This window comes from Monodelphis domestica, chromosome 2 (genome assembly GCF_027887165.1).
Source record: "Monodelphis domestica isolate mMonDom1 chromosome 2, mMonDom1.pri, whole genome shotgun sequence".
Classification (NCBI taxonomy): domain Eukaryota; kingdom Metazoa; phylum Chordata; class Mammalia; order Didelphimorphia; family Didelphidae; genus Monodelphis; species Monodelphis domestica.
This window is the reverse complement of record NC_077228.1, coordinates 191,979,824-192,005,961: the sequence shown is the minus strand read 5'-3', so window position 1 is coordinate 192,005,961 and position 26,138 is coordinate 191,979,824. Positions and strand designations below refer to the sequence as shown.

Sequence of the window (26,138 nt, the reverse complement as noted above, 5' to 3'; positions counted from 1 at the left end):
TGTTTAGTTCTAAAGTCCCTTTTGAAAGGATCCAGTGTGTGTGCAGGCAGCAGCACTCATGCAGCAGCCTCTCCAGACCAACCTCTGATTGCCCTTTCCCTGCCTCCTTTCTTTCTCCTCTCCCATTAAATATGCACATCTCCCAAAGCTCTATCCTTGGCCTTCTCTTCTTTGTAACCTCTTCCTCAGGAATCTTATCTCTTCTAAAGGTCCAGCCCTAAATCTTATCCTCTTATGTTTCTGCTTATTGAGAAGTGGTATTGTTGTTCCATTGTGTCATACTCTTCATGAACCTATTTGGGGTTTTCTTGGCAGATATACTGGAGTGGTTTGTCATTTCCTTCACTCATTTTACCGATGAGGAAATAGAGGAAAACAGGGTTAAGTGACTTGCCTGAGGTCACACAGCGATTGTGTCAGAGGCTAGATTTTAATTCCAAAAGATGAGTCTTCCTGATTTCAGGCCCAATACTCTATCCACTGTGCCCTAACTATAAAGGTCTTTGAGAACTTCGATGATAGCAGTTTCAGAGTAAGTCAGTGGTATGGAACCAACCAACAAGTAATTTATTAAGTAATTTATATGTCATACATGTTACTTAGTCCTGAGGATGCCAATACCATGAGCAAAATAATCCCTACATTCAAGGATCCCTACATTACATTTTTTTAAGCCCTTACCTTCTGTCTTGTGACTTGTCCAGAGTCACACAGCTAGGAAGTGTCTGAGACCAGATTTGAACTTAGGGCCTCCCATCTCTAGACTTGGCTCTCAATCCACTGAGCTACCCAGCTGCCCCCTCCTACATTATATTTTATTTTTTTAACATTATTTTATTTGGTCATTTTCAGACATTATTCATTAGGTACAAAGATCCTTTTTCTTTTCCTCCTCCCTCCCCCCCCCAGCTCCCACCACCCCTCCCATTGTTGATGCGTGATTCCTCTGGGTATCACATGTGTCCTCGATCCGAGCTCATTTCCATGTTATTGGTTTTTGCATTAGGGTGTTCATTTAGAGTCTTTTCTCAATCATATCCCCTCCATTCCTGTAGTCAAGTTGTTGCCTTTCCTCGGTGTTTTTATTCTCACCATTTGTCTTCTGCTTGAGGATAGTGTTTTTTTCTCCTTGATCCCTGCAGATTGTTCAGGGACATTGCATTGACACTAATGGAGAAGTCCATCACCTTCGATTGTACCACAGTGTATCAGTCTCTGTGTACAATGTTCTCCTGGTTCTGCTCCTCTCGCTCTGCATCACTTCCTGGAGGTTGTTCCAGTTTCCATGAAATTATTCTACTTTATTATTCCTTTGAGCACAGTAGTATTCCATCACCAACATATACCACAATTTGTTCAGCCATTCCCCAATTGAAGGGCATCCCCTCATTTTCCAATTTTTTGCCACCACAAAGCGCGCAGCTATGAATATTCTTGTACATTATATTTTAATGGAGGAAACATGAAGTTCCTATTTAAGACTATAAAGGACAAATATAAGGTTGACTAAGTAGCACAGTGGATAGAGCATCTGGCCTGGAGTCTAGAGGACCTGTGTTCAAATGTGGCCTTAGACACTTCCTAGCTGTATGACCCTGGGCAAGTCACTTAACCCCATTTGCCTGGCCCTTGTCCTTCTGTTACTAAAACAAAAAGTAAGGGTTTGAAAAAAAAAAGAACAAATATAAAGATAATAAATACAAAGTAATTAAATACAAATTAATTTGGAAGCCAGAGTACTAGTAACCGTGGGAAGGGGAATCAGAAACCAGACTCCAAGGACTTAAAGGAATGTGGAAATGAAGAAGGTGGGGGCAATAGAGGCAATAAACCCACCCTTTTTAAATAAAACTGAAAGAAGAAGAGAAGAAAGATGGGAGTGTTAGTTTTAGGAAGCAAACTCTAGAGTCTTTCTCCTTATCTCTATCTTGCTCTCATTACCCCCTCCTAATCCTCAACTATAGGTGTTATCAGGCTTAACCTCTTTATCTGAGGACTGATCGCTCTAGAAGGGGACTATTTTTTAAGTTTACAAATGGGAAAGGGTATCTTCCTTTTTTGCCAGAAAACCTGAAGGTCAAGCTTATTTAGCTTACCATCTCTCCTCCTCTCCTGTAATATTCTGTCACTCAATCTAGGTAGCCAAAAGCCAAAGAAGTTTCTGGTATTTATCACAGAATAAAAAACTTGTTTTCATATTTCCTGAACTGAACTCTTTCAGAGACCCCTTTAGAAAAACAAAGTTACAATGACACATGTTAAACCCAGTGGAATTGTACGTCAGATACAGGAAGGAGGGAAGGGAAAAAACATGAGTCTTGTAACCATGGAAAAATATTCTAAATCATCTAATAAAATAAAAGAAAATAAAAAGAAAATGCCAAGTCAAGTAAGAATACACGTGTGGCAGGACCAAAAAACAAAAAACAAAAAACGCTTGTGCTGCTCTGAAGCTTTTTCCTAATTCCTAGTTGCTATACTTTTGTATCCTGTTCCTATTGTTTGCATAAAGATAAAGAAGTGATTTCCCCTTTCCCTATAGGGAATCTGAGTTTGCTTTTCATCTGTAAAATCTTAAGGGAAAAAAATAAAAGAAACAAACCACCCCCCCCCAAAAAAAATAAGTGGAATGTTGACTGGTAAACCCCCCCCAAAAAACAAAATTGCCAATTGATGCTTTTATAATTCCTGAGACTAATTAGGAGCTGGCACAGTGGCTAGAGTGTCAGGCCTGGAATCAGGAAGCCTCTTCTACCTATTCCAATCTGACCTCAGACACTTATACACTATAGGACCCTGGACAAGTCACTTAGCTCTGTTTGCCTCAGTTTCCTCATTTGTAAAATGAGCAGCAGAAGGCAGTGGCAAACCACTCTAAAATTTTTGCCAAGAAAACCCCAAGGGGAGTCATGAAAAATAGGATATGACTGAAATGACTGAACAACAATTATGAGGCAGTATTAGAGATGTGGTTGAGAGATTCGCTCCACTCTTCAGAATAAAATGAAACAGATTTTTTGTTACAAATTTGTATTTCATATATATATTTTAGTGATATTTTATTTTTAAATTTTATTTTCTATATATTATGCATAGAGTATTTTACATACACATTTTAAAATTTTTTTCTTCTATAGTTTTATATTTTTTGATTTAGCATTCAATACAGCGGAAAGAATAATGGCCTTGGAGTTAGTTACTCTGAGTCCATATTCTGCCTCTCTCCCACCTGAATGACCTTACAAAAATCACTTGATCTCTTGTGGCCTTCTTTTTTTCATCTACAAATTGAAGTCATTGGATTAAATAGCTTCTAACACCTTCCCCTAAGTCACTCATTCAGAGGAAATCTTTCTATTTATGAAGAAGCTTACCTGTCCATTCCAGGGTGTCAGCCTTCTTTATCTTAGCCTTATCCTAAAGATAGCCTGCTACAATGGAAAAGAGTAATGATTTGGAGTCAGGAGTGTTCGCATCCAACCTCTGACATATTGCCTGTGTAATCTTTAAGCAATCAAGCATTTATTAAATGTTCACTATGTATAAGACTCAATGCTAAGTGTTAGGAATTTAAAAAAAAAAGGTGAAAACAGCTCCTGCCTTCAAGGAGCATTTAAAAAAAAAAATTAAACTGTTTTCCATACTAAGTATTGATTCTCAGGCAGAAGAATAGTAAGGGCTATGCAATGAGGGTTAAGTGACTTGCCCAGGGTCACACAGCTAGGAAGTATCTGACATCAAATTTGAACCCAGGACCTCTTATCTCTAGGCTTGGCCCTCAATCCACCAAGCTTCTTTTCTGCCACTTTAGGAGTTTATATTTTAATTGGTGAATCATCATACACATAAATCAGTAAATACAAGATAAATTGAGTAGACGGAAAGTAGACTTAGTGGGGAAGGCAACAGCAGCTCGAGACAAATATCTGGGCTTCAGTTTCCTTATCAGAAAATGATGGAGCTGAACTAGCTAAGCTCTCAGGTTCCTTCTAGCTCTAAAGCGGAGTAACCTAAATTTCCCTTGCTATACTTTTAGCCCACTAATCCCAGTTTTCTCTTTGCTGGCTTAGTCCTTCCCATCTTCCTCGAGCTCCTGTCACCAGCTTTTTTCTCCTCCTTGCTGGCAAAGATGGTGTTTTGAGGTCAGGTTAGTCATGGCATCTGAGCACACATCTCTCTCTCTCCCTCCCGCCCTCCCTCCCTGCCTGCCGCAGTCTTGGACGATGAAGAGATCATGTTGATCGAGGACACGCTCAGTAGTCTCATAGACCTGACAGATAAGGAGCCAGTTACTAATGAGGTCCGAAAACAATTCTTGAGGTGAGCAAAAGGGAGCTCCTTTTCCGACTCCCCCGTGCAAGCAGATCGGACCTCTGATGCTCCTCTCCTTGGGCACAGTAAAACCACCTGGCCGCATCTCTGCACAAAGGGGGACTCCCTGGCACCCAGATGGGGAGGAGGGACAGTGCGGGGCTGCTGGGCAGTTCTCTTAGACATCTGCTTCCCTTTCATTCCTGCTGCGGTGTGGCCTTATCTCTGTCTCTGGGCTGGGCTTTCACCCGAGTCCCTCTGAGTTCTTCAGAAGGTCCCAGTTTCCTGGGTTAGGGATCAGGTGGGGAAAGTCAAAATATCTTCTCTGGGGACCGACGAGGGCTGTTCCCTGCCCCCTTCCCCACCCCGACTCAGACACTGTTGTCTTTAGGCATCTGAGCGTGGTCTCGTCAGAAGGAGAGGGCTCTGGTCGACACTCCATTCGGAGACGCCTGGGGTCTATGGAGAAGAAGGTCCTGGAGAAGGTCCTGGAGCCCGCCATGGCCCATGGAGAGCTGATCCAGGCGGAGACAGCAAAGACTGGCACTGTGAGAGGGGACCGGGGAGTGACAAGGATGAGGATGCTTGGGGCAGGGGGAGGACCACTGTGGTAGGCTTTGGGAGGCAGAGAGAAGCTGCGGTGGGAAGGGCTGGGCCAGCAATCCGGAACCTGGGGAGATTGGACCTGATCTTGGGGTCATGTGGTGGTGGGAGGTGAGAAGGGGCAACTTAAGCTCCTGGGGGAGCCTATTTCTCTGGATGCTGATAAATATTAACCTTTTCCCCTTGCCACACGACAGGTGAAGCTTAGCGTGTACTGGTCCTATGCCAAAGCTGTGGGGCTCTGCATCTCTGCCACCGTCTGCATTCTCTACTCATGCCAAAGCGCGGCTGCCATTGGGGCCAGTATATGGCTCAGTGACTGGACTAATGAGCCTGTAATTAACGGCACACAAGGCAACACAAGCATGTACCTGGGCGTGTATGGGGCCCTAGGACTGTTGCAGGGTAAAGAGACAAGCCTCCATAGTCTCTTCTCAGGAGGGGAGGGAATCACTTTGTGGTTGTCCCTGGGGTGGTGGGATTGTAGGGAGGGGCAAGGAAGCCATCCCATCCCTTTCCCAATCCCAAACCAATTCATTTTCATTTAACAAACATTTATTTGCTACAGGGCTTCTCAACAAGGGGACTCTGTTGCCATTGATTATTTTTTTAATCTTAGTAAAATGTTTTTATTGTATATGCAACTATTTCTATATTATTCCTATGACTTACAAACACGTCAAATCCTTTCCATCCTCAAAAATCACTTTTTAAAATCATTAGGACACAATTTCTTTAAAAAAAAAAAGCTATTAAGAATCCGAGTGGAGAATTCATTTAATACAGTGTAGGTCACATGCTATTTACTTCTTCCTAATAGATTGATAGGGGTGCACAAATTTTTTTTAAAAGTATGTGTTTGGATAATAGTATTTCAATATAACTGACTTAACTTCGTAATCCCTTATGTTTGGCGAACTTAAAATCATTCCTCTGTTGCAGATGAAAGCATATGATTTTTTTTTAGTGGTTTATTTGAGCTTATGGTTTGGGTTTTATAAGATGACTCACTTACAAAAATGAATAATATGGAAATTAGAAAAAAATGAAAAAGAAATGAAAAGAAAATCATTATTCTGAGAAGAATAGGCTTCATGTGGGGTCCACAGAAAAAGGTTAACCACCAAACCTTATCTTGGCAGCTTACATAACATCGTTCTAACTGCTAGGGAAACAAAGATAAGAAATGACATATTTCTGCTTGGGGAGGGCAGAAGCCTTTCCCCCAGTTCCCCTATTTTTAATCTATATATAAATATTTTAAAAAGATTCATATATATATATATATATATATATATATATATATATATATATATATATATATATATATATATATATATATATATAGGCAGCTGGGTGGCTCAGTGGATTGAGAGCCAGGCCTAGAGATGAGAGTGGGTTCAAACCTGGCCTCAGACACTTCCTAGCTGTGTGACCCTGGGCAAGTCACCTAACCTCCATTGCCTAGTCCTTTCTGCTCTTCTGTCTTAGAACCAATACACAGTAGTGACTCTAAAGCAGAAGGTAAAGGTTTAAAATATATATTTTTTATCCCATAAGGTTTCCTAAGTTATATGATCAAACTTATCTCCCTCCCTCTCTTCCCTCCCCACTTCTGGCACTAGCAGGACTATATTATTATTTGGATTCTACATGCATATGATCAAACAAAGCATAGCAGCCCAGTTCTGATAGGTACCCCCCTTCTCTTCCTCCTTGCCAGGTCTCCTGGTGATGATGTCGGCTTTCACACTGGCCATAGGCGGCATCCAGGCTGCCCAGACCCTCCATAGCAAGCTACTGACCAACAAGATGCATTCACCCCAGGCCTTCTATGACACAACCCCGATTGGGCGGATTCTCAATCGGTTCTCCAAGGACATTTACGTTATTGATGAAGTCATCCCCGCCAGCATTCTGATGCTACTCGGGACCTTTTTCAATTCCACATCCACGCTTGTGGTCATCATAGCTAGCACCCCACTCTTTGCTGTGGTTGTCATACCCTTGGCTGCACTCTACTTATTTGTACAGGTACCTGGGACTGCTGGGGAGAAGGACAAGACAATTACGGCGGACACAGGCTGGAAGAAAGGAGACTGTGTCTCAGGGATGGAGCAGGGAGGGTATTCAGTGGCTCTACACTGAGGTTTTGTTTGACGTCCGATGACGCTTCTGGGTTGGTCTGTGGGTCTGGAGGACGGGGAAGGAGCTCTGTTGCTGTCCACCTTGACATTTAAGCTTCCAACATGGCATTTCAGAAATGGAGTTTCAGGGCATGGCCAGAGGGCCAAGTAGGTCCCTGAGAGAGTTTGATGAGCTCTCTGTCGGCCCTCTTTCTAATGTTTCTCTCCAACCCGGTCAGCGGTTCTATGTGGCCACTTCAAGGCAGCTGAAGCGCCTGGAATCCATCAGCCGATCACCCATCTATTCTCACTTCACGGAGTCTGTGACAGGGGCCAGTATCATTCGTGCCTTTGGACGAGCTCACGATTTCACGGCTCTCAGCGATGCAAAGGTGGACATCAATCAGAAGAGCTACTATACCACCATCATTTCTAACCGGTCAGAAGTGCTCCCAGCTCCCCTCACTCCTGCTCCATCTGCCCTATGACCTCTGACACCCTGTCCCCTCCCCCTCCAGGGCTCCTTACCGTGACACCCCATCACCTCCGACCCCCCCCCCCCAGCCCCGGACCATCTCTGACTCTGGATCGTGTCGAAGGCCATCTTGATTTTTGACCTCCCCATTTATGAATCCCTTCCTAGGTGGCTGGGGATCCGCGTCGAGTTTGTGGGTTCCTGTGTGGTGCTTTTTGCTGCCCTTTTTGCCGTGATCAGCAGAAACAGCTTAAATGCTGGATTAGTCGGCCTCTCTGTGTCCTACGCACTACAGGTGGGCGCATTCTTCAGTCCTGCGGAGTTTGGAGGCCACAGCCACAGAGCAAGGACTACCATGTACCATCCATGCACACACATCGCCACGCATGGCCCAGGTCCCCACCTTCCCACATGGACAGAATTGCATGCTCATACACAAGCGCTTGCACCAGAAGTATTCAGAGTGGATGGATGTACCTGCCTGTGCTTGTACAGATAGGACTTGCTTTATATAACACATGTGCCATTGAAAGGGCAAGGGCAGGGGACGGCTAACTGGCTCAGTGGATAGAGAGCCAGCTCTGGAGACAGGAGGTCTTGGGTTCAAATCTGGCCTCAGATACTTCCTAGCAATATGACCCCAGACAAGTCACTTAACTCCAAATGCTTAGCACTTACCACTTTTATACCTTGAAACCAATACATAGTATTGATTCTAAGATGGAAGACAAGAGTGTTTTTTTTAATACACAGTATTGATTCCAAGATGGAAGGTAAGGGTTTAAAAAAGAAAGAAAGAAAAGCTAAGGGCTAATGATGTTTGTTTTTTTTTCAAGTGGATATTTTAAATGATTGACATATGGGGGCAGCTGGGGTAGCTCAGTGGATTGAGAGCCAAGCCAATAAATGGGAAGTCCTAGGCTCAGATACTTCCTAGCTAGGTGACCCTGGGCAAGTCACTTAACCCCCATTGCCTAACCCTTACCACTCTTCTGCCTTGGAACCAGTACATAGTATTGATTCCAAGATGGAAGGTAAAGGGTTTTATTAAAAAATTTAAAAAAATAAATGTTTGACATATGCTTTCATTTTTGAGGACTCTTATGAATTCTTTGATAAAATAAAAATTTCTAATTGGTCCATGACCAATCCAGATGATCAGGGAGTCTTTATTTAAATCATATTTTGCTGTGGTGGTAGTGGTTATTGTTATTCAGTAGTTTCCATCATGTCTGACTCTTCTTGACCCCATTTGGGGTTTTCTTGGCAAAGATCCTAGAGTAGTTTGTCATTTCCTTCTCCAGCTCATTTTATAGATGAGGAAACTGAGGCAAACAAGGTGAAGTAACTTGCCCAGGGTAACACAGCTAGGAAGTTTCTAAGGCTGGATTTGAACTTGGGTCTTCCTGATTCCAGATTTTTATTTTTATTTTTAACCACCTATTTTTAAAGTTGTGCGTTGATCTCTAGATTTACACATCAAGAGATATATTTACTTTCAGGTGTCTGTCATGGCTGGGAATTTGAAATAGGAAGGAGTCTGAGAAGGGTCTGGGATGCTGTTTGAGTCTGTTCTTCAACCTCACTTCCTCTTTCCCTCAGGTCACAATGGCTCTTAACTGGATGGTCCGGATGGTATCAGACCTGGAAAGCAACATTGTGGCTGTGGAGAGAGTTAGAGAGTACTCAGAGACCAAGACTGAGGTGGGGGCTTTGAGCGCGCTACACTCCATAAGGGACCCCAAGTTGGAGTTCACAACTACCTTCTATTTCCCTATGTCCAAGGCTCCATGCTACATGCCATGGGGTTAAACAAAGTAGGTTTGGAAGAAGAAAAAATAGGAAATTTAAATCCTTATCTTCTTAAAACCAATACAAGTATCAGTTCCAAAGTAGAAAGAGTGGTAAAGGCAAGGCAACTAGGGTTAAGTGACTTGCCCAGGGTCACACAAACAGGAAGTATCTGAGACCAGAATTGAACCCAGGTACTCCCGACTCTAGGCCTGGCACTCTTTAGTCACTGAGCCAGTTAAATGAAGTTGTACAAGAAGATGTGGTCCCTGCCCCGAGGAGCTTACACTTTACTATGAGGGATAACCTGCCGGGTTCAATGCACAATTATTTATAATACAAAATAGAATGAGTTGAGTGCTGCTTAAAGGATGCAGTCCTGTAGGAATTATGAGAAAAGGCTTACTTCTGACTTGGGTGGTCACTGAAGGTGTCCTCAAGGTGGTAGCATTTCAGATGGGCTTTGAAGGATGGCTGAAATTTCAGTAGACAAAGCTAGAAGGGAGAGGGCATCACCAAGAAAGGAAACAGCAGGATCAAGGATACTGAGGTGGGAAAGCCTCCTGAAGGCAGAAGGCATGATAAGGAAAAGATGAACGGGCTAGACACTGTGAGGGCAGAGCTTGGATGTGAAAAAGGGGCAAGGAGAAAAGTCAGAGGTTATGCATCTGAGAAACTAAGACGGTGGCGGTAATAGCTGCTGAAGAAGGAAGTCAAAGCTAATTGAAGTTGATGAAACAAAATATTTTCAGGTTTCACATAAAGACTTTCCTTTAAGTTAAAGAAAAACCAAACAATCTCACAAGTAGAGAATGGAAGAGACATAACTTGGCCCCAAGTTGATAAGATGAAGATCTGGTTGTTTTTGTTACCCACAGGCTTACATTGTGAAAGGCCGAGTTCCTCAGAGGCTAATTTTATCTACATTTTACATCTTCTTTTGTGCTTTGGGAAGGTTTTTGTACACAGCAAAGTGACAAATATTTATTGACTTGTATTGTAATGAGCCAACAATGTGACAAAGCAACAAACTTGTACCAAGGATGGCAACTTAGTATTGTTGATTTTTTTGTATCAAATGAATAGAATGCTAAGTGAGTGATTAAGTAAAGGAATAAATAAATGAATGAAGGTAGCTACTAAAAGAAATCAAATCCACACCCTTGAGGGGTACCCTAATAGAAGTCAGTGATGGGAAGTGATAATGCCATTGTGTGTCACACTGGTTGGACCACTTGTGGAAAAATAATAGGTATATTCAAATGTTTAAAGGGTTTCTGTGGAAGAGAGGGTAGTACATTGTGTTCTCTGTGGCTCGGAGGAAATTGTTGGAAATCAAAGTTCAGTTCAGCTTAAGAACTTTCTGGTACTTGCAAATGTTTATTCATGGAAGAAGTTTAAGGAATTGAGTGCCTTTATGGGACTGGGGGAACTGGTTTTACTGGGATGGGGCTGCTTTGCATGCTATTGCTTCTCAGCCATAGGTGAGAGTTGGGTGAAAGGTGGACCCCAGAGGGCCCCCCAAACCTTCACACCAGAAGAGCTAGTCTTCTCTAAGCAACCCAGACTTTCAAACCTGCCAGTGAAATTAGGGGAATATCTTCCCCAAACATGAAGCCTTCTTCCAGCAGGATGAGAATAATTTGTTCCAAAAGCCATGAAGGCAGCTGAAATGAGTGTTGTGAAGTATTTAATGCTTAGTCAGGCACCAAAGATGACAAGGCCTTCTACTGCATCCCAGCCCATCACCAGTCATCTTGATTTTTGTCTTGCCACTGGACTTCCTTTGATGACTCTGGAAGAGAGTGAGGCTAATGACTTTGTGCAAATCTGCCTCACTTCAGTCTAATTAACTTGAAAGTCAAGACATCACCCACAACCCAACATTAATCCTCTTCAACTATGAAAGCCAAACTACAACAAATTAGTATTCCTAAGACATTTCTGACCATATCATTCCTTTACTCAAAAATCAGTGGCTCTATTTTGCATCTCAGATAAAATACAAACTCATCAGTTTGCAACTTAAAAGTCCTGTACTACTATCTGACTCCTACCTACCTTTATAGTCTTATTTAATATTATTTATCTTTGAATTTTTCATATTCCAGGCAACCGATGGCTCCCCGAAGCAAACATTCTGTAACTGTGTCTTTCTCCCATGCCTGCTTCACCTCCGAGTCTAGAATCCCTAATTTTCTTCATTACATGAAGTAGTCCTTTTTCATTCCTGAAATAGCCTTCAATTTACTTATTAGTGTTACTATTGGTGTGACCTGTCATAGCCTTCCAGTAGAATATAAGCTTCTCAAGGGTAGGAACTTGCCTTTGTGTCTTCCTTGTCTAGTATGGTGCCCGACATCTAGCAGACACTTCATAAATGTTGAAATGAAATTTTGAAAGACTTGAGAACTTGAAATAATGCAATGTCCAATCGTAATTCTAGAAGCCCAATGAAGACACATGCTGCCCTTTTTGGACCTAGCCAGTGGGGGAATTTGTTTTTCTGGACTATGCATATGTATTACAAAGGCTTTCTTTTTTTTTCTTTTTTCTTATGACAGGTGGGAGTTCAAAGTGGGGGCAGGGGAGAAAAGAGGACTATTGAGACATCTTTTTTAAACAATGCAAGGAAGGCCAAAAAGAAACATAGACAAGCAGGATAGCTTAGAAAGGTTGAACATATATACTTAAAAAGAAAAAAAAACTATCCAGGAAAGAGACTTTCAATTTCATGTGGAATTTGCTTTTTCTCTCCTACCATATATATTACATATATATGGAAATGATCAATTTATTTGGTGTTTAAGTAAAGAATTTTTTATAAAATAGAAGATAAAAGAAATGAAAGAGGGGGTAGTAGAGAGATTAAGGTCTGAGGAAGAGAGGAAGTGATGAGGGCTTAGACTTAGCATGGAGAAGAAACATTTTCTTCTTTGAGACAAGAATAAAGAAAATTGTTGAGGTATAAAGAAGGATGTGGTGACAGGTAGAAAGGTTAGAGGGCTGGGAACAAATATTCAAATTGGACCCATAATAGACCAAGCACTGTGCTAACTACTTTCCAAATATTATCTCATTTGATCATCACAACAATCCTGAGGGGAAGGTAACCCCATTTTACAGTTGAGGAAACTGAGGCAAACAGAAGTTAAGTGACTTGCCCAGGGCTGTACAGCTAGTAAGTGCCCAAGGCTGGATTTGATTCCACTGTACCAACCAGCTGCCTAGAATATCAAATAGACTGCACTGGATGGTCTCTGTCTTCCCAAAATAAGGTCATCTGGGAGGGAGATGAAGGAGAGTTTGGAGCAGCTGTTGTGGGGAAATGGGGATAGGAACTTACTTAATAAGAGATGCCTAAATGGATTTCCAAACAGCATTGAGGGTCCAGTTCAGACTGGAGAGCCTGAATTTATAGCAGCCTCAGTCAGCATCTTTTTATAATTTCCCCCAGCAGCGCTCAGTCGAGCAGTCTGTTGTCGAGCAGGGGAATGGAACATTGAGGTATGTCAAGTCCAGCAGAAGGGCAAGTGAATGAGAAATTCTAGCATATTTGGGTTGCATTAAAATGACTGTTTAGAAGTCATCCAGGCTGGGAAAGTCCAGCAAACCAGAAAGTGGCTGGTGCCCTGGGAAAGCAGCGAGGCGTCCAGGGACCCCACGAGCACACGAAGGTGCCTGCCTGCCACGGTCATTGCTGTCTCTCCCTCTCCCCATCTCCCCCCAGGCCCCATGGGTGATAGAGGGCAGCCGCCCACCCCCTAGCTGGCCCCATCAAGGAAAGGTGGAGTTTGTGAACTATTCGGTGCGTTATCGGGACGGCTTGGAGCTGGTGTTGAAGAATTTGAGTCTGCAAGTGAAGGGTGGAGAAAAGGTAAGTGAGGTCTCTGGGTCCAGCATGATGCCGTTCTTAGTTGAATGCAGAGGATGTGCAACCAAAGTTACATAACGCATCCCCTGTGAATGCCGCTCCGGAAAAGGTAATGCCTGTAGACTCAATGCTCCTGCTCCGATTCTTGCTCTTCCCCTCTGCTAGTGCCCTGAGGTTCCAGCTGCTGAGGCTTCTGGGACGCCCTCCTTGCCTTTCCCCAGTACAGCATTCCTCTCTCACCATTCTGCATCTCCTTCACACCCATCTCCCAGGTGGGCATCGTGGGCCGCACCGGGGCCGGCAAGTCATCCATGACCCTTTGTCTGTTTCGTATCCTGGAGGCAGCTAAAGGGGAGATCCACATTGATGGAGTCAACATCGCAACCATCGGCCTTCATGACCTACGCTCCAAGCTGACCATCATCCCCCAGGTACAAGGCTTCCTTCCTAGCTGGGATCGTGTTCTTTTCCTGCTGGAAGACTGGAAAGACTTGACACCAACACACGATCATAGATCTTCATTTCCAAAATTAAAACAAAACAAAACAAAACAAAGACGTAACCCCTACCTTCCGTCTTAGAATTGATACTAGTATTGATTCCGAGGCAGAAGAAGGGTAAGAGCTAGGAAATCCGGGTGAAGTGACTTGCCCAGGGTCACATAGCTAAGGCCAGATTGGAATGATCCTAGATTTTGAGACAGGAAGGATCTTAAGGTCCCTTATGCTACAGATGAAGAAACAGAGTTTGTATGGCTAACCCAAGGTCTCACGGCTAGTAAGTGGCAGAATTGGGATTTGGACCTAGGTTCTTTCCAAAATCCAGTAGATATTTCACATTTAGGGCAGGGCAGCAAGGTGGCACTGTGAGTAGGGTATCCACCCTGGGATCGGGAAGATTTATCTTTGCTAGTTCAAATCTAGCTTCAAACACAGTGACCCTGGGTAAGTCACTTCATCCTGTTTGCCTCAGTTTCCTCATCTGTCAAATGAGCTGGAGAAGGACATTGGCAAACCACTCCAGAATCTTTGCCCCCCCAAAAAATCCCAAATGGGGTCACAAAGAATTGGACACAAGTGAAACCACTGAACAAATTTTACCATATTGTGCTGAGCCTAGATTCTGTAAGCTTAGGGCACTGACCACGGTCCAAGGGCCTGACCAAGATCCCTTCTAATCTGTTCCTGCATTCACAGTCATAGGGTGTCAAACAGACCCTGTAGCTCAGTCCTGAGGGTACGAAGCAATAGGCAATAGGAAGCTGCTGACGGAAAAGGCTGAGGAACAAGAAGGGTTGTGGGTCTGGATGCTGCCATCCAGGGCCCTGGCTCAGAGGACTGAGGAGTGCATTTCCCGGGAGGAGGACTGTGGGTCCCTCTACTTCCCTCGTCTCTCTGCCCAGGCAGTCTCTGTCTCTCCATCTTAGGGATTTAACATCTGTATAACCTGTTTGGTTCCCCTCTGGCTTTCCTGGGATTTGTTTTCTGCCGACTGGACATTTTGGAGTCAGATTAGGCAGCTCGTGGTTCCTGGTTAACAAGAAGACTTTCTGATTGGCAAGGGATGTTCCTGTTGGGGTTTATCGCAGCTGTGCAGGGTGTGGGGGGCCAGGATTCATTGGGAGATTTTCTATTGGGCTGGCTGCTTCTTCAGTTCTCTGAAGATGGGATTGCTCTGACCTCATTTTCTCTCTCCTTCCCCGTCTTTGGCTCTTGTTTTGGACTTGGTGGGGCCCCAGACCTGCTCTTATTCCTAGGGGTAGCATAGTGTAATGAATAAAGTGTTAGAGACCTGAAGTCAGGGAGACGTAGTTTTGAATTTTGCCTTGGTCATATATTCGCTGTGTGACCCTGGGCAAGTCACTTAACCTCTATTTGTCTTAATTTCTTCATCTGTAAAATAGCAATAATAATAGCACCTACCTCTCAGGGGTTGTTTTGAGGACCCAATTAGATAATATTTGTAAAGCACTTAGCAGTGTCTAGCATGTAGTTTTTTGTTTGTCCAGTCCTGTCTGTCTTTTCATGAACTCATTTGGGGTTTTCCTGGCAATGATACTGGAGTGGTTTGCCATTTCCTTCTCCAACTCATTTTGCAGAGGAGGAAACTGAGGCAAACAGGGTTAAGTGACTTGGACAGAGGCACACAGCTAAGAAGTGTCCAGGGCTGGATTTGAACTCTTCTTGCCTCTGAATCTGACACTATCTGACAACCTACCTGCCCTGGCTGATACATAGTAGGCAGGTAATAATAAAAAAATAATAGGTCAACTAGATGTCAGCATGCTTGTTCTAGTCAGTAATACATGAGTTTAAATCCAACCTCAGATACTTCCTAGCTGTGTGACTCTGGCCAAGTCCCTTAACCCTGTTTGCCTCAGTTTTCTCATCTGCAGAGTGAGCTGGAGAAGGAAATGGCAAACCACTCCAATATCTTTGCCAAGAAAACGCCAAATGGGGTCATGAAGAATTGAACAAAACTGAAACAATTGAACAACCAAAAAAACCAATAAGCTTAATAAATCAAATAAGCTAACTAACCAAATAATTCAACTTCTCCAAGCCTCAGTTTCCTCATCTGTAAAATAGGGATGATAATAATAATAGCATCTACCTAGCAATTCCTTATGATGGTCAGAGGATGACAATGTGTGTAAAATACTTTGCAAACCTTAAAGGGCCGTGTCAGTGTGAGCTATTATTGTTCCTCACTGATGTTCCTCTCTCCCCCTAGGACCCAGTCCTGTTCTCAGGGACCCTCAGAATGAACCTGGATCCTTTCGGCAATTATTCTGAGGAGGAAATGTGGCAAGCCCTGGAACTCTCCAACCTGCACAAGTTTGTGAGCTCGCAACCAGAAGGCCTCAATTTTGAATGCTCTGAGGGTGGAGAGAACCTTAGGTAACAAAGCTGGGACCCTAGGAGAAATAATCTGGAACCTTGATTCTCTGGGATCTGAAACAGAGCTTCCCCTTCCCTCCTCCCCCAAGGCTTGATAAGTCGAGGATAGTTGCTCACCCCAATATGCTTAAGTGATTACTTGCTCTCTCCCTCCAGGTCTCTATCCCTCAGTGGCAGGGGAGGGACCATGTCTGCTCAAGACTATTTCAGAGTTTTGACCTTTTACCTTGATGGTCATGGGTTTATTTGTTTTTTAAACCTTTTCCTTCCCCCTTAGGATCACCACTGTGTATAGGTTCAAAGGCAGAAGAGTGGTAAGGGCTACGCAATGGGGGTTAAATGACTTGCCCAGGGTCACCCAGCTGGGAAGTATCTGGGGTCAGATTTGAACCCAGGACCTCCTGTCTCTAGGCCTGGCTCTCAATCTATTGAGCTACCCAGCTGCTCCCTACAAAGTGCTTTAGAGGGAGCAGCTGGGTGGTTGAGTGAATTGAGATATTATGTTTATATTTGTTCTTTTTTTTTTAAACCTTTACTTTTTGTTTTAGTAACAGAAGGACAAGGGCCAGGCAAATAGGGTTAAGTGATTTGCCCAGGGTCATACAGCTAGGAAGTGTCTGAGGCTAGATTTGAACACAGGTTCTCTAAACTCTAGGCCAGATGCTCTATTCACTGTGCTACTTAGTAGACCTTATATTTGTCCTTTATAGACTTAAAGAGGAACTTCTTGTTTCCTCCATTAAAATATAATGTTGGAGGGGGCAGCTGGGTAGCTCAGTGGATTGAGAGCCAGACCTAGAGACAGGAGGTCCTGGGTTCAAATCTGACCTCAGATACTTCCCAGCTGTGTGACCTTGGGCAAGTCACTTGACACCCATTGCCTAGCCCTTACCATTCTTCTGCCTTGGAGCCAATACACAGTATTGACTCCAAGACGAAAGGTAAGGGTTTTTATAAAAAATAAAATAAAATAAAATGTCATCATATCAGTCCCAGTCTCTGCAGAGGGATACTTTCTTTCTCATCTTCCTTCCCCTCTTCTCTTTCCTTCCCCCCAAGAAGTAGCTATCACACATATCCCTGGTGTGGTTAGTTTATGTCTTGGATAAGGATGAAAGCTCACAGTGATGTAGATAGTTCTTTAAGTTACATTTGCTAAGCCTTCTCTCATAATGACTGTAGAGATAGGGAATACAGGTGTCATCCCTATTTTATAGATGAAAAATATGATGCTCCAGAGGTTAATTAACTTGTCTGGGGTGACACAAGATGGAAGGTAAGGGTTTAAAAACAAAGAAAGAAAGAAAGAACTCTGTAAGCCAAAAAAAAAATTACCATTGAAACATTAGTTATATTGCGATCACTTTGTTCATAATAATATAACATTATATAGTGCTACTATGTGCCAGACACTATTTACTGTTTTAGTAATAATAATATTCTGAGATTACTCCTTCTAGGGCTGCTCTTAGGGCAGAGGCAACAAAGCGTCTAGAACACTGGGTCTGAAATCAGTAAGATCTGAGTTCAAATCTAGCCTTAGATATCTTGTATGGGACCTTGGACAAGGTTCAGCCTCTCTTTTCTTAACTGTTAAATGGGTATATTGATGGCACCTACTTCTCAGGGTTGTTTTAAGGGTAAAATCTGTAAAACGTTCAAAGCCAGTGCCTTGGATATTTTGTGTGACCTTGAGCAAGTCACAGCTTCTGTTTCCTTAACTGTAAAATGGGTATATTATTAGCTCCTACCTCTGGGAGGGGGGGAGGTGTTTTAAGGACTGAATGAGATATCTGTAAGGAACTCAGCACAGTGCTTAGCACATAGTAGGTACTATATAAAATGGTGGTGGTTGTTATTATTAGTGCAGGTTGGACTAGTAACCCTGAGCTAATCCTCCCCTAGGGGAGTTTCCAGGGGACATTTGAAGAAATCGGTGCTGTCCCTTTGAGATGTCCCGCCCTTTCGCCTGAGATTTTAGATGCTGCAAATTCAGCTCAAGCCCTATGCCAGCCCTTCTCCATCTTCCACCTATAAATCAGCCCCATTCTGTACACAATTTGTCACCCCTAGCCAAAATCTTCATTAGTTGGGGGTGAGGTCAGCCAACAGAGAGAGGAGACTTGGCTCTCTTTCAAGTACTAATGACTCACCCAAGTCGAGAGACAGAAGAGAAATGTCCTCTTGGGCAGGCAGGCAGGGAAAGAGCCTCCTCGGGGACAGAGAGAGGCTTCTTTCCTCCTCAGGCTTCAGCGTCCAAGGTCAAAGGTTGCTGTGGCCTAGTTTTCAGACAGATGGCCAGTCCTACCTTTATGTGTCCCCAGAGCACGATGGCAGATCCAGAGTCCTGTGGTCTTACCCCTGCAGCTGCCACACACACACACACACACACACACACACACACACACACACAGCCACAGCTCCCATCAGCCTTTCCTCTTAGGCCAGGGTTTCAGGGACCTCCAGCCTTTCCTGACCCCCCAAATACGTTACAGATCTGGTGATGTAGGCAGTTTCTTTAAGAAGGGACCCTTCGTTCTTCATTCTATAGAAAGTAGGCTGAATAAAACACATCTAAGGCAATTGACTTCCACTTGCTTAGATGAAGCTGTAAATGACTAGGAAACCTGACTTTCCCAGAAAGTAGGCTTTGATCAGAGAAAGGAGAGAATATGACGGCAATCAATTAATCAATAGACATTTATTAAGCAATTCCCATGTGCCAGGCATTGTGCTAAGCACCAGGGAGGCAAAGACCAAAAGCAAAATAGTCCCTGCCTGTCAAGGAGCTTAGATTCTAACGGGAAAAAAATGGATTTGTCCCAGCCACAAACCTTCTGGCTCCACAGTTAGCCACAGGAACACGACTTTCATATGGCACCTCCTCTTTGAATAGATGCTCCTTGAGAAGAGGGGCTGATTTTTTTTTCTCCTTTCTTTGGATCTGTAGTCCTTAGGACAGTGCCTGACCCATAGCAAATGCCTGATAAAATGCTGGGTGGGGGTGGGGGGCAGCTGAGTGGCTCAGTGGATGGAGAGCCAGGCCTAGAGACGAGAGATCCTGGGTTCAAATCTGGCCTCAGACACTTCCCAGCAAGTCACTTCACCCACTCCCATGGCTTAGTCCTTACCACTTTTCAGCCTTGGAACCAATACACAATATTGACTCCAAGACGGAAGGTGAGGGTTTAAAAAAATATGTTTGTTGACTGACTTCCAGGCCCCAACCAGCTTGAGTTACAGGATCGAATCAAGAGTAGGCAAGAATGGAAGGGAGAGACATGTTGTTACTTGGAAAATACGAGGTCCAAGGGCCAGGCCTTTGGATTATTGCACTGGTATTGGGAACAGAGAAGGGGCTTGGCCAGAGGGGGCTGCGCTATATCCTGACATGCTCTCTCTTTTCCCAGTGTGGGCCAGCGGCAGCTGGTGTGCCTAGCCAGGGCCCTGCTCCGGAAGAGTCAGATTCTGGTGTTGGACGAGGCCACAGCGGCCATCGACCTGGAGACGGATGACCTCATCCAGACCACCATCCGGACCCAGTTTGAGGCGTGTACAGTGTTGACCATCGCCCACAGACTCAACACCATCATGGACTACACCAGGTGAGAGGCTCATGACAATAACTTAGATGAGGGGATTCTGATTTGGCTTTATTTTGACTTGGTAATATTGGGGATTATATGAACAAATGAATGAACATTTGAACTTGAAAATATGAACAAAACATGACAGAGGTTTGTATTGAGTAGAGGCTTGGGGTGGGGGGTGGAGAATAGATTTCTTTTTTTTTTTTAAGCCCTCACTTTCTGTCTCAGAATCATTACTAAGTATTAGTTCCAAGGCAGGAGAGCAGTAAGGGCTAGGCAGTGGGGGGGAAGGTGAAGTGACTTGCCCAGGGTCATACATTTCTTTTCTTTTTAAACCCTTCCCTCCTTCCTTAGAATAAATACTATGTATTGGTTCCAAGGCAGAAGAGCAGTACAGGCTAAGAAATGGGGGTGAAGTGACTTGCCCAGGGTCATACAGCTAGGAAGATCTGAGGCCAGATTTGAACGTGGGTCTTCCCAACCCCAGACCTGGCTTTCCATCTACTAAGTCACCCACCTGCCCCAAGGTTGGATAGATTTTTTTTAACAATTACACATAATAATAAATATCTACATATGTTTTCTGAAGTCATCTGATCCAGATTACCTCCCTCCTTTCTTCCCTCCCCACTCCTGGAGCTGGCTGGCAATTCGAGCTGGGATATATGTGTATTATCATGAAAAACACAAGGGGGCGGGGTTAGATCTTAATGAGGGTCTCAGTTTGCTATCATCATACCCATATCCATTTATTGAGCACCTACTATGTGCAAGGCCTGCAAGGAGGGAGCATAAAGAATTTATAGAAAAATGCAGTCTCTGCCCTTAGAGAGTCTTCATTGTCTTTGTAAAGATGGGACACATGCACGAAAAGATAAATTACAGTGTAATGCACTTATTATGCTAAGTGTCCAATGAGTAATACAGGCAATAAGTGAGGTAGGAATTCAGAGGAAGCAGCAGCCACTGGGAAGGCTGAGTGGGTCTAGTTAATTGGAGGATGGTTGAAGAGGGACACACACACACACATATATACACACGTTAAAAAGCCACAGGTGCTGGGGTAGCTAGGTGGCTCAGTGAATAGAGAGCCATATCTGAAGATCAGAGGTCCTGGGTTCAAATCCAACATCAGACACATTTTATTTGTGTGACTCTGGGCAAGTCCCTTAACCCCCATTTGCCTGACCCTTGTTCTTCTGTCTTGGTGATTTACAAAAACAAAAAGTAAGGGTTAAAAAAAAAAAGGTAACTCAGTACCCCATTCTACTCCAACTCTTGGATCCACTGCCCTTTTCCCAACAATGAATGAATGAATAAGCATTTCAGTGATTGATTACTGTATGCCAAGCTCTCAGTTAAGCACTGGAAATGCAAATGGAAAAACAATGACAGTATCTGCTCTCCAAAAGCTAACCAAGAGGAAGAGAACACATTTAAAAAAAAAAGAGTGATGGACAGCGGTGAGGCCATAGGGGAAGACACCAGGAACTCCGGCAGAGTAGTGATCAGGGTTCTTGGTTCCAGACTTAGGAGTGGGTAGAGAAAGGTTACCGCTGGGGAAAGGGGAGGAAGGACAGAGACAGAGACAGAGATAGAGGGACAGAAAACAGAGAGAGAAAAAGGCAAAGAGGGAAAAGGAGAGAGAGACAGAGAGAGGGGGAGAGAGAGAGAGACAGAGAGAGGGAGACAGAGAGAGAGACAGAGAGGGAAAAGGAGAGAGAGAGACAGAGAGAAAGAGAGAGACAGAGACAGAGAGAGAGACAAAGAGGGAAAAGGAGAGAGAGAGACAGAGACAGAGAGAAAGAGAGAGACAGAGACAGAGAGAGAAAGAGAGACGGAGAGTGGGGGAGAGTCAGAGACAAAGAGACAAAGAGGGAAAAGGAGAGAGAGAGACAGAGAGGGTGGGGGGGGGCGAGAAAAACAGGAGAGAGAGAAGGAAAGAGGAGAAGCGAGAGGAGAGAGAAGGAAAAAGAGAGACAGAGACAGATAGGAGGAAATGGCGGCAGAGTGGAAAGGTATGGTAGTGGGGAACCCTCTGCCTTTGCCATTGCTTTCTGAGATCCTTGAGGCCCAACTGCTTGCCTGGAAGACCCTAAGTCCTTCCCATCTGCCATGAAATGAAACCTATGTTATCTCACTCCAAGTGTGAGCTCCCTGGGAACAGTGTCTGTCTCTCTTCTGTTTGTATCCCTAGCACTTAGTCCAGTGCTTGGAATACAGTAAATGCTTAATAAATGCTTCCCCGTTACGTTCTGGAAAGAAGAGGAGTGTGTGAGCCAGGGTTCAAAGGCAGGAATGTTCTGAGTCACCAGTTTCATTGGATCTGAGGGTTCTTTTAGGAAGAGGATCGGATTGTTCTGGGGTTTCCCCAGAATGGAAAGCCATGATTCTCCACGCTCCATGGGTGGTGAATTTGGGGGGCCAGCAAAGGAGCCCCAACACATGAGAAGTCCCTTGACCAGCCAGGGCTGTAGATAAGGAGTGCCCCTTAGCAGAAGCTAAGTGGTGGGATGCACCTGGCGGCTACAGCAGCTTCTTAAACAGTCCAGGCTCTGGTCAAAAGACCCTAGGTTTGGAGCTGGAAAGGAGCTGAGAGAATATCTAATCTGACCTCATTTTACAGAGAAGGAAACTGAGGCCCAGGGAGGATTAAGGGGCTTGCCTGAGGTCACATAGTAAATGAGTGGCAGAATCAAGAGTGACCACCTTTCAGATATCATTTGAAAGCCCTGGGCCTGGGGAATCTCTATCCCCTTTAGTCAAGGTGAGGGTTGGTAGTGGTGGAGAGTGGGATGCCTACACAGAGAAGCATGTTCTTCCAAACTTAAGACAGTAGAGATATAGGGGCTGCTAGGTAACACAGTGGATAGAGCTCAAGGCCTGGAGTCAGGGGGATTTGGGTTCAAATGTGGCCTCTGGTGCCTCCTAGCTGTGTGACCTTGGACAAGTCACTTAACCTGAACTGCCTAGGCCTTCCGGCTCTTCTACCATAGAATTGATACCGACAGAAAGTAAGGGTTTAAATTTTTTTAAAAAGATAACAGGGATGTGTTTCTGATTAAACGGAGAACCAAAAACCACATTCAGATTCCTCCTCATCCCTCCATCCTCTGAAAGGAACAAAAGCCACAGCTCAGGATTCTCCTCCCCCAGAGAGAAGCTACTTTTCCTTCCTGCTCCACCTCCCGCCCCAGCTCTTTCCTCGGGGACCCAGGCTGCGGCCACAGGTGGACAGTGGCAGCGATTCCGCTGCCTTTGTCCCCGGGCAGCTTCTTTGCGAGCCAGGCTGTGCCATTCATGTGCCCGAGGCAGAACAAAGCTGGCTGGTAACAGGGAGAAAAAGAGAATGTAGCAGGCGGACTGGGAAGAGCTGCGGGAGCCGGGAGAGGCGGAGGGATCGCTCCCGGTGGGTGTTGGGGTGAACTTTGCTGCTGCTTGTGGGATCACAGCCACAACCTCCCCGTCTAGTTAGAGAGACGACCCCTGCGGGTACCGCTGCACACGTCGTCAGCCCGGCCTCCCGCTGCAGCCGGCTGGCCTCCCTCCCCGCGGGGAAGAAGAAACCGTACGGGCTTCGTTAGCTTCGTTAGCGATCCCTCCGCCTTTGTGTGTGCCTTTAGAAAGCAAGCTCCAAAAGCAAAACCGGGCTGGGGTTTGCAGCTACCGACCTGGGCAGCCTCTCCCCGTCCCCTGTGGTACCATGTGACTGTTCAGAAAGGAGCCGGGCAGGGGGAGGACTCATTAGGGAAGATTGCAGCTGCTAAGCGGGCAGAGATGAATCGGCCTTGTGCTTTATCCCTGAAATCACCCCATTTACAGGGAAAGAAAAAGGCTCTCCGATGCGCACATGCGCACAGGACGTGCCTTCTCCACACTGCTTTCTGTGAGAGGGGGAATGGTGTATGGGATCTTTTTTTCCAGACCGGCGTGCCCGCGGGCAGGTGTGTGTGTGGGGGGGAGGGGGGTAGATTTATTTTTTACCACCCCCACCCCCCGGGATTTGTGGAGAATTTAGGCCAGGAATCAGTGGCTGACTTTTCCCTTCTCCGGCACAGGGTCCTGGTTCTGGACAAAGGGATGATAGCGGAATTTGATTCTCCAGCAAATCTCATCGCGGCCAGAGGCATCTTCTATGGGATGGCAAAAGATGCTGGGCTTGCCTAAACTGACTCTCCACGTTTTATTCTGGTCATCACTGGCCTTCCTTTGCAGGAGAAAAGAACACAGAATGGACTTTTTAAAACACAATTTTAAAAAAAATACTGTGCAAAGAATTTCAGAACTTGGGAGGAGAAAGAGAACTTGATAGTTCATTTAATCCAATCCCCTTGTTTTAAAGGGAGGCAGTTTGGTATGGGAGAAAATGCCAGCCTGGGAGTCAGAAGGTCTAGATCCTAACACTAGCTGGGGAATCTGTGGCAAGTCATTCACCTGGAAATGGAGCTCAGGAAGGACTTAGCCCCCTCACAGAGCTTATTGACAATGTCAGAATTAGAATATGGGTCTCCTCATTCCCAGTCCTGTGGTTTTTTTCCCCTAGTACCTCTCCTTCAACATAAACACGTGCCAGGATGATACCCCTGAATGCCCTCAGACCTAGCCTCAAACTTTTATTCTCATAATTTTTATACAAAAGTATTAAAAAAGAAACCTAGAATGACAACCGTGTATGCCCCCAAACCCATCCTTCCTAAAAAGCTTTTTTTCCCCTCATATTTTCTATACAAAAGTATTTAAAAATAAAATTTTTCTACTGGGAAGAACATTGAACCCAAAACCATGAGCTCAGGTAGCTAGTCCTACACTTTGGAATGATGATGTGAAGCTTTTAAGAACAGAGCACTGATGAAATAAAAGATATATGGTAGCCACTGTACTCAAGAGCTATTTATTTGGGGTGGGGTGTAATGGTTCAAGGTAGGGGTAAAGGGGAAGTGAGGTGGCTTGGTGGATAGAGAACCTGGGTTCAGATTTGGCGTCAGACACTTCCTGGTTGTGTGTCCCTGGGGAAATCACTTTACCCCAATGACCTAGCCTTTACCACCCTTCTGCCTTGGAACTGATACTTAGTATCACTTCTAAGACAGAAGGTAAAGGTTTAAAAAAAGGGGAGGGAGCCACAAACACATCCACTTGATTGCAAATGTGTGGAAATTTAAAATACTGAAGCTTTTGGCTTATGTGACTACCCAGCTCAAAAGCATCTGCTATCCTGTGCAGATTCTGGAAAAAGGTAAAGAACAAGGATCTTAAGATCCTTTCAGCTAGTTAAAAGTAACTAGCTGAAACCTGGACTGCAAGGACTTAGGAAAACATCTGACCCTGGGGACAGACTGCCATAAGGATTCCTACAATCATCTTCTCAAGCCAGCCTGCTGCTCTCTTTTCACTGAGGCTGGGAGTTGAGGGATGCTTTGATATGGTCTCTACATCCTTCCTTCTTATTTCTAGAAGCCAAATGTAGCATGGATGTGCTGATACCTCTGCCTATATACAACTAAACAATTTCAGGTTGGTAAACAAGGTGTCAGGGCTACAAATTAAATCCTAAATCTTTATTCGGAGGAATGAAAATAGGCTTATCTTCTTTGGGGCAAAATTCACCTCAAATACCTTGCATACCATACATCTGCTGTTAGTTAAGGCTTCCTTGCTTTTGGTGGGGGGGTGAGGAGAGTAGGGGGAGAATCCTTGCCCTACATCACATCTTCTTTTCTTCTCAATATATTATGACTTCTTTGCTTCTGGGTTTGCTTTAATTTGCGCAGGTGTACAGATACATCTTCTTTGGTCTAGTTTTTCCACATACTCTGGGTCAGAATCTCTGCTGCAGAACCATTTGTTAAAAGGTTAATCACGCTTTTTTTTGGCAGGCTGCTTCTCTCCAGATCTTTATGGGCATGGGGCAGACTTCCATCCTTATGATAAAGCAAGTAGGAGAGCACACATGTCCAAATTATTCTGCCACTTGATGGTGCTAAGAAAAGGTCTCAGTGATGCATTCTGATTTATTAGGCCAATTTGGAATGAGGCCTGCTTTTTGAGGCCCTGGCTTCCTTAAACCAACATAAATTCTACATCTTTCTATGGCAAAGACCTGAAGGTGTAAGCTAGCACTTCCTTTCCTGTCCTTAGAGGCTTCTGGACTAGTATTGGTGCCATGGCAGAAGCTGTCAGCCCAATTCAGTCTCTGTTCTATGATGTAAATGGGATTATCACAAAATTTGGTTCACTAGGAAAGGCCTTTATATCTTGAATGCTTGACTGCTCTGAGGAAATAAAGGCTCCTGTAGAAATTTTGCCATCTCTGGGTGACAATGAAAACACAGCTACAGGAGGACCAGGAATAGAATCTGTCTCTTATTCCAAAGATTCTTGCCCCCCCCTTCCCCACTTTCCCCTAGTTTACATATGCTGTGCTCACTACTTGCTTTTATCAAGAACCAGGAATGAAATAACCCAGGC

General features: G+C 44.4%; 1 protein-coding gene across 2 annotated transcripts in view; it reads left to right on the top strand.

The window, feature by feature from the left end:
• The window catches only part of ABCC3 (ATP binding cassette subfamily C member 3), an 84,413-nt gene extending 59,873 nt beyond the window's left edge, over positions 1–24,540 (top strand). For both annotated transcript variants that reach the window (XM_056816605.1, XM_056816604.1), the window contains 12 exons: positions 4,215–4,320; positions 4,703–4,859; positions 5,112–5,319; positions 6,638–6,948; positions 7,280–7,479; positions 7,684–7,810; positions 9,118–9,219; positions 13,037–13,183; positions 13,453–13,611; positions 15,914–16,080; positions 19,491–19,685; positions 23,729–24,540. In XM_056816605.1, coding sequence (XP_056672583.1) covers positions 4,215–4,320; positions 4,703–4,859; positions 5,112–5,319; positions 6,638–6,948; positions 7,280–7,479; positions 7,684–7,810; positions 9,118–9,219; positions 13,037–13,183; positions 13,453–13,611; positions 15,914–16,080; positions 19,491–19,685; positions 23,729–23,837 — 1,988 coding nt within the window. In that variant the 3' untranslated portion in view covers positions 23,838–24,540. The remainder of the gene's footprint in view (positions 1–4,214; positions 4,321–4,702; positions 4,860–5,111; positions 5,320–6,637; positions 6,949–7,279; positions 7,480–7,683; positions 7,811–9,117; positions 9,220–13,036; positions 13,184–13,452; positions 13,612–15,913; positions 16,081–19,490; positions 19,686–23,728) is intronic.
• The last annotated feature ends 1,598 nt before the right edge of the window (positions 24,541–26,138 follow it).